At 42.6% G+C, this 8,049-nt stretch overlaps 1 protein-coding gene across 1 annotated transcript in view; it reads right to left on the bottom strand.

The window, feature by feature from the left end:
* Positions 1–8,049, bottom strand: part of LOC109296213 (sodium- and chloride-dependent GABA transporter 1-like) — a 43,916-nt gene that overhangs the window by 29,720 nt on the left and 6,147 nt on the right. The window contains exons 2-3 of the mRNA XM_019515503.1: positions 3,105–3,236; positions 2,653–2,753 (exon numbers count right to left, since the gene is read on the bottom strand). Of these exons, the coding sequence (XP_019371048.1) occupies positions 2,653–2,753; positions 3,105–3,236 (233 nt within the window). The remainder of the gene's footprint in view (positions 1–2,652; positions 2,754–3,104; positions 3,237–8,049) is intronic.

An 8,049-nucleotide genomic window follows, 5' to 3' on the forward strand; every position in this document is an offset into this window, starting at 1 on the left:
CCATCAATTACTACCCTCTGGATCTGACCACAGAACCAATTTCCCAGTCAGTGGATCTTGGTGGACCCAAGGCCACAATTGGCCAGTTTTGCCAAGAGGTGATCATGGGATACCAGATCAAAGGCTTTTTTGAAGTCAAGATGTATGATATCAATCTCTTCCCCCTTGTCCAGGTGATACGTCACCTGGTCATAGAAGGAAATGAGATTGGTCAAGCAAGACCTACCCACAACAAACCCATGATGGCTATCCCTCAGGGTGTTGGCATCGGCCAGTCCATTAAGGATGGCCTCTTTAATAAACTTTTTTAAGACCTTCCCCGGGATAGAAGTCAGGCTGATGGGCCTATGGTTTGCCGGATCCACTTTCTTTCCTTCCTTGAAGATAGACACCACATTGGCTTCTTCCAGTCTTCAGGCACTACGCCAGAGCGCCAAGAGTTCTCAAGGATCCGTGCCAGGGGCTTCATGGAGCGGGGTTCAGTCTGTAACAACTGTGCTGCAAACAGAGCTGTAATGGCCATGTAATGGCCATGTGGGCTTTCAGGGAGCCAGTTAGTCTCCCCTTCTCCCACTCCAGAGAAGGAGGCAGAGCAGAGCACTCTGGGATGCTGGAGGTGTAAGAGTTCCCAATAATGCTAAAGAGAAGTTCCTGTCTGAAACAGAAACTTTTTGGTGCCAGGTCTGCCATTTCTGTGGTACTACAAAAAGCCTGAGCATGTGGACACTTGGTTTTTGTGGCACTACAGCAGCAGACACTGCATCTAGCACTACAAAAATAACATGTGTCCAAGGCCTAACAATACTCAATAGAGGAGCTAAATAAGAATAGGCAATTTAGTCCATTTTACTGTGTAGACTTGTCTTAAGGTCTGGATTCAGCAGAACACAGAGATACACACTTAAGTCCCTTTAAATTTAAGGGATGTTAAGCATGTTTTTACGTACATGACAAATGGCTACTTTAGAAGTCTAGATCCATGGTATAAGTCTGTTCACTTTGCTGGAGCTGATTCTGGGAGAAATCTGGCCTAGCAAAATAATGCTGATGAAGAGAGTGTGTCGGTTAGGTTGCTTCCCTTTATCTGAACTTTGAAGACCGAGCTGAGTTGCAAAATTCAAGCATGGGTGTGGGTTCAGGTTCTGATCAAACAACTCCTTGCCCAAATTTTGAGAATACTCCGGTCCGGGATTTTGATTTGGGCCCAGCTTTCTTTAAAGAAACTGAGAGTATGTTTGGTAACTGTGAAATCTATTAATCAATTTGCTGAGACTATCCATTAAGACTGTACAATCAGCTTTATTAATCATACCTGCTACTGCCTGCACATATATGTAGCAGTGACTAAACATCCAGTGTCCTATCCCGGAAAAAATGAGTTCTGCATGAAAGCTTGGACAGGTTAATTCTCTAGGGGTAGACTCTTCTTTGTTGCTTCAAAATCTTCTTCAGAAATCTCATATCCATCTCACAACAAACTTTACAAATTACTTGTCTGGGCTTGTGAGACTACAACAATATTGCCAGTGATTAGAAAGCATTAGGTACTGCAGACATATGGTTTGGGAGTGCTAAACAATAGGAAGATTTTGGCAAAAGTTTTCACAGATGCTTGAAAATGGATTCAAGCAAAAAACTTAAACTGGACTGAAGTATGGTACATGTATAGCATTTCAGCAGCAAAGTCTAAATTAAATGGAATCCCAGAGGAACATGGTAATACAAGTCTTCATGTTTGTGGATTGCTAAGATTTATTCTCATACATTAGAGGTCAATAAACATCAGCTGACAAGAAATGAATTTGTGGCTTGATTCTGATCTTACATTAAATGGTATAAGACCCTGATTTAGGCAAGTACCCCACTGAAGTTAATAAGACTTAGCACAGACTTTAACTTATATGCTTAAAACGGTGTCCTGTTTAGGGGCACATCCTTACATTTCTACATATGCTTCTAACATAAACAGATGCTTAAGTGCTTTATTGAATCAGGCCTACATGAGGAGAAATCCCATTGCAGTCAATAGATTGAGAGCAGCGTAAATGAGATCTAATTACTGGGGACATGGTTCTGACCTTAATGAGATAATATGAAGAAGCTATGTTTGGAACTTGTCACTACTAAGGTCTGAAACTCTAGGGATGTGATAGAAAGACTAGATGATTTTTACAAGACTCAGGGCTGCAGAGGACACATTTCTAAGATTTGTAAAGGGAATATTCTGCTTAAAAGAAAAATATCAGTATAGAGAAATTCTAAACCACTGTTGTAATTATTTATGAATGTCTCGATGAAGAATCCAAGGTCAGTGTTAACTGAACTGCTTTACTCAATCCATAAGCAATCTGTTGTGATATTTTATAGCAATAGTTTTCAACCATGTTTCATTTGTGGGCCCCTAAAAAATTTCAAATGGAGGTACAGACCCCTTTTAATTGTAAATGTAGGCATTCCCATACTTTTGATCAATCATAGTCATCTTTCACAGATCCCTTAGACATAGTATGCAGACACAGTATGGACCACAGGTTGAAAACCACTGTTTTGTAGTGCAAAAAGTAATATATTACACTCCACTTCAGAGAAACAGGGTTAGAAAATACACTATAAGAGGCCAAGTTAGCATTTACAGAAATGGCTGAAACTCACCCCAGTGAAAGAGCTGAAGAGATAGTACAGTGACCAAGCAATGATGACAATATAATAGATATTCAACCAGAATGAGAGAACCACAGCAGCCAGACCCACTCCTGGAAGAGAAGACAAAAAAGCATACTTACCATTAAGTCTGTGGAGTTGGACTGAGCAGACAAACTAGGTTGCCCAGTCCAGTCACTGGGATTCAGGATGCTTCCATAAATCAGTGTTACCTGTAAGTTTTTTGTTATTATAACAAACAAAGTCATTCAAACAAGAGCAGGATTGTTGTTGAAGCCTGGACACCTTAGTGAAGGCATAACTGTCTACACTGGCTCACCACTCATTTCCCAAAGTCCTGTGTCCCATTCCCACAGGGTTTATTTCCAAATCCAGGACAGTAATGGGGTTAATCTCTAAAGCTAGTTAAATTACATCAGCTCCATGGATTTACAGTACAGTACCTTTAAACATGGGTGCTAATTTCCAGACACCCAATCCACCCACAGAGGTATATTGGCCGAGAGCAGTCTCCAGCAGGAACAGAGGAATCCCAGCAAACACCAGTGTCAGGAAATAGGGGATCAGGAAGGCACCTGAAAGAACAAGCAACTTCTAGCAAAGGGCTCTGTAATGTTCCATGACCACCAGTTTTTCTACTGCACTGGGGCAGCAAATGCATTCCAGGTTAGACAGAAATCAGCCACCTCTTCACCGTGGAAAGCTCACAATTACTACATGAATTCCAGGGTTCAGTTTGCCACCCTGGTACTCTATTCCAGTCTCAGCAATCAAATAGCAGTATTGTGCTCACCTCTGAGGCCATCCCATGTGATAGTAGACCAAGTTTCTCTGGATCTGTCTGTAATTATAGTTAGGATCCTTATGCTGATCCTTAGGATCCTTTCATAACTATGAAACTATGATATGATATGATATGATATAACTATTGATTCTATGATATGATGTATTTTCCAATAAATGGTTAATCTCTTTTGCCCTACCAGCCACAAGGTGCCCATCACTGACTTATCAACCCAAATATTTTTATCACATCTGTCAGTGTAGCTTCTGCACACAAGCCAAAATGGTAGGCAGGGTAGGTCTTTGGCTATTGATTTTCTGGCCCCTCCACACAGCCCAAAAGCAGAAATGAATGTTTGTATGCATTAGCCATCAGTTTCCTTGTTTTCTACAATGTTATTATTAGAGGAAAGTTAAGGCATGCAGGTGGGTCTTGTGTCTTGATCTGAGGTCATCATATTTCATTGAGGAAGGCAGCTCCATAGTCATAGGATGGCTGTTAAGAAAGCTCAGACTCCAGCTGTCATTGATCTAATGTTTACTGAGGAGAGCTCCATTCCTCCTGAAGCATGGGAAGTCCTTGCCGTGGAAGAGGTAGCTACTGAGCTCTGAAGATTAACACCATGAGCTCAGATTAGCTTACTCTTCAGCAAGAGAAATGGATATGACTGGAGTTTGGAAGGGAAATGTTCCAACTTACCAGTGTTAGGGGTTGCCGCATTCTGGATGAGTAGATTTTCAAAATCTGTTACTTCATTTTCAGATATAAAGTATTGCAGTCAAGTCTAGCAGTTGAGAAATCCTAGATCTTTGTAATTGGGCCCATATCTGACAGTACTGAGCTCCACAAACCACTAGGGATGGCCCTATGGAAACACATCACATCAGTCAAGACTGCTAACTCAATGGGTGTGCAGCTGAGGCCCAGTGGGAGCCAAATAGGCAGCTGGGCCCTGCTGGGAGAGGCTGGCTTCAAGCCCCATACATGGAGTTATGGCTCAGGAACATGAATTGGCAGCAGGTGGCAGGAAGACAGGGATCAGTGAGCTCTGGGCAGACAGTTCAATGGCCATGAGCCTGAGTTGCAAGCTGGCACAAACACAGACTTTCATATTCAGCAACATCCTGGCATGAAGTAAACAAAAGAAACACTGCAAGCATTGACATCAAAATGACTTTGTCTGTTCAGCAGCCTTTACAGCATAATAACTAGCAATGGATCAACTACAAGCCAGAAACCAGGTCCAAATCCTCAAAACAGCTTTGGGGAAGGTGAGATCCAATGCTGGAGGCTGTTAATATTTGCTCATCTTCCAGCAAAGCCTAGATGCTAGTAGCTATACGCACAGGGTGCGTCTACATGAGATGCTTTACTTTAGATTAGAGCAAATTACTCTGTAGTAAGCATCAGTGTCTGCACATGCAGATGCTTACTGCACAGTAATTTGCTCTAATTACAAATAATACAAGTAGCAAATTTACTCACAATTAGTTACTATGCAGTATGGCACGTATAGACAACTAACCAGGAGCAAACTTGTCATTTTTCATTTTTTAAATTATTAACCCAAGGAAAAGAGGGATGATTTGGTGATCATGGCACTAGATTGGCAGTGCAGAGACCTGACACTCAGAGGTATCCTGTCTGACTTTGGGCAAATTCCTCATTTGTACAATGGAAAGGATAAGACTCCCATTTCCTCCCTGTGGTCTACTTGGATAATACAGTCTTTGAAGCAAAGACTGTTTGTACAGCACCTAAAAGAGTGGAGCTCCAAACTTACTTGGGGTCTCTTGCTGCTAATATGGCACAAATAACAATAACAGTAATAATTCATCATTAAAACAGCAGCCGCAGATGTGTGACTAATTGCCAAGCTAGAAAATCACCTATGTTTTTGCTTGTAACCTTATGCAAAGTCAAAGTAGCAATGCCATTGACAAGCTTCTCATTTAAAGAAGCGTTTACACCATCAGGTGTCTTCAAGTTCAAAACCTCCCAGACAATTAAGCTATTGCCTACTAAGCTATATTCAGAGCCAATTTAAAGCCTGTACAACTCTGTTTACATCAGGAAGGCTGCATACAGTTACAAGTCAGTGCAGAATTTGAACATTATTCATCGGGAGAGAAAATGAGCCTTGTGCCTGGCTGCAGCACAAAGCTAATACACCACTTGAATGCAACACCCCCCATCTAGGCCTCAGGCCTCATGTAGATTATAGGACTTGTGCTGAGCGCCACTGCACAGCGGCTGTATATCACCCTAACTATTTGCCCAATAACAATCTAAATTAAATCAGCCATGGCCTGATACAATGTGACAACAATAAGTGAAAGGACAATATTTCCATTCACTTCAATTTGCCAGTGTGTAATGGACGCTGCCCACACAACCGTGCTTTGAACGTTGTACATGCAGGACTCTGTAATTGGAGTGCCACCCACTGTCTGCTCAGGTTTGGAGACCCTCAGTCAAGGCAGGAGGAAGGCTTTGCCTGCCCTGGTCCGAATCAGATGCCATTTGATTCTTCCCCGGTGCTTTACATTGACTTCAAATGACATTTTTGTGCGTCAGTTTACCTGCTCCTTTTCAGATGTCAGCAGCCTTCATGGCTGCTCATTGTTGTAGGCTTCAGAGACAATTAAGCCCATCGGCAGGCAGACCAGAGATGGAATAAAGGAGATTGCAGATTGTGATGACCAGCCTGAACAAACTAGCAGCATGGGGCATTCGAGCATAAGCCGGCATAGCGCATGGTTTTTAATTTCCTGAGGGCATCGCAGTAGGCTTCTTAGGTTCATTTAGCCCTTTATGAATGTCCCACTGGATAACACTATATGTCTACCTCTGCTGTGCTAGATATCATACTGAACTATACTCTAATGCTAATAATGGCACTTTAAACATCAGCAGCACCTTTCATCCCAGGGTCTCAGCACGCTCTGTGAATAGGAAATGTTTCAGCTTTATATGACACCCTGAGCTGCGTATCATTATTCCCCATTTATACATAAGCAAAGTGAGCCATACAGAGATGATGTGACTGATCTGAGACCACACATCAGCTATGTCATAGTCAGAAATTAAAAACAAGTCTCTTGTCTCTAAGTACCGTGTCTTAACCATAAATCCATTCTTCCATACAAATTGGCATGAGGAACTGTCACTGTGAAAGGAAAAAAAAATATCAGGCTCCCTAATTTCTTATCCAGTCTGCAGCAGTGGCCAGCTTCCACATACTTCAGAGGAAGCTACATCCACCCCACTTCTCCCCCATAAATGAACCTAAGTGTGCTACAACTTTTTGTGGTAGGATTTCACAGATATTATCATGTAGTGGGTAGGGTTGGGACAGGGAGCACCAACACCTGGAATCAGACATGTCTCTTCTCCAAAGAGCAAATCAGGGGAGACAAACTAAAATGATATGCAAAACATCAAAGCATATACGGGAAAGCTCGGACACTGTTTGTGAGGAAAACAAGTAGTGAAGTCAGGGAAGAACAGAATTTTAGGAAAGACTTTAAAGGAGAAGGAAAAGACAAAGGGGAGACTAGTGCATTAAGAGAGGAAGGCACATATATAAGGGAAACATGAATGAAGGGGGAACCTGGGACCAGTAGAAATGAAGAGAATGAGAAGGAAAATAAGGAAGAAAGAAAGAGTTACCGCTGAGGCTGAACTGATTCAGAGTCTTAGAGACAAAGACAAAGAATTTGAACATAACGTGAAAAGAAATAGGGAACCCTGGAGACAACAGAAGAAAAATCAAATAACTGCTGAAGCAGAAAAAGAGGAAGATTACTTTAGCCATAGACCACTGTAGAAGAGAAGGGAGGTGAGATGCAGGGAGGAAGGCAAGGAGACAAACATTGAAATCAAGGCAAGCTGTCTAGATACATAGGTGTCCACCATCACCAGGTGCCATGGCACCTCATAGGTCACTGGTGGACCATACCTCTCTCCAGCAGGAAAGAACAGATACTTTACAGAGGAAGACCTGACACACAAGCCATACATTTTTTATTTGTCTGGGAAGTCTGTGGCCAACCAAGTGAGTTGCCAGCTGTCTAAATTTTCGGACACTCCATAAATAACCAGGCTAAAAACATCTGTCTGTAAATTTTATAAGAAAAACTGTGCCATCCATAAGTCATGAAGCAAAAACAGCTCCGTAAAAGCATGGAGCTGACTGAAGCTCTGTGGTCAGAAAGCAAGCTGAATGTATTACTGAAGCCCAGAACAAAGCAGTACCAACCTGGTGCCTGAGCAGGAGCTGTTCTTAGGGCTTTGTGGCTCCTTCCCCCACTACTCCCAGCCCTGTGCCGATGGTGCTGCCTTCCATCTACCTGTAACACTGCTGGGTGGCAGGTAGACAGACAGTGATATTTTTGTGGGGGTCTGTGCTGGGATGAGGAAAATGGGGTGGCAGCAGTAAGGTTGAGAGGGTGAGCTGAGGGGGCAGCAGGGTGCAATTGGTAGTACCATGGTGTGGGGGTAAGAGGCCCCTGGGTGGGGTCAGCATGCATTGCTGAAGTCAAGTAGGGTTGCCAACTTAAGAAAATGCTTTGTTTTGTTTGTTTTTACCAACAACCAAATTT

The sequence above is a fragment of the Gavialis gangeticus genome, unplaced genomic scaffold (genome assembly GCF_001723915.1).
Source record: "Gavialis gangeticus isolate Ggan-Ray unplaced genomic scaffold, GavGan_comp1, whole genome shotgun sequence".
NCBI classification, from domain to species: Eukaryota; Metazoa; Chordata; order Crocodylia; family Gavialidae; genus Gavialis; species Gavialis gangeticus.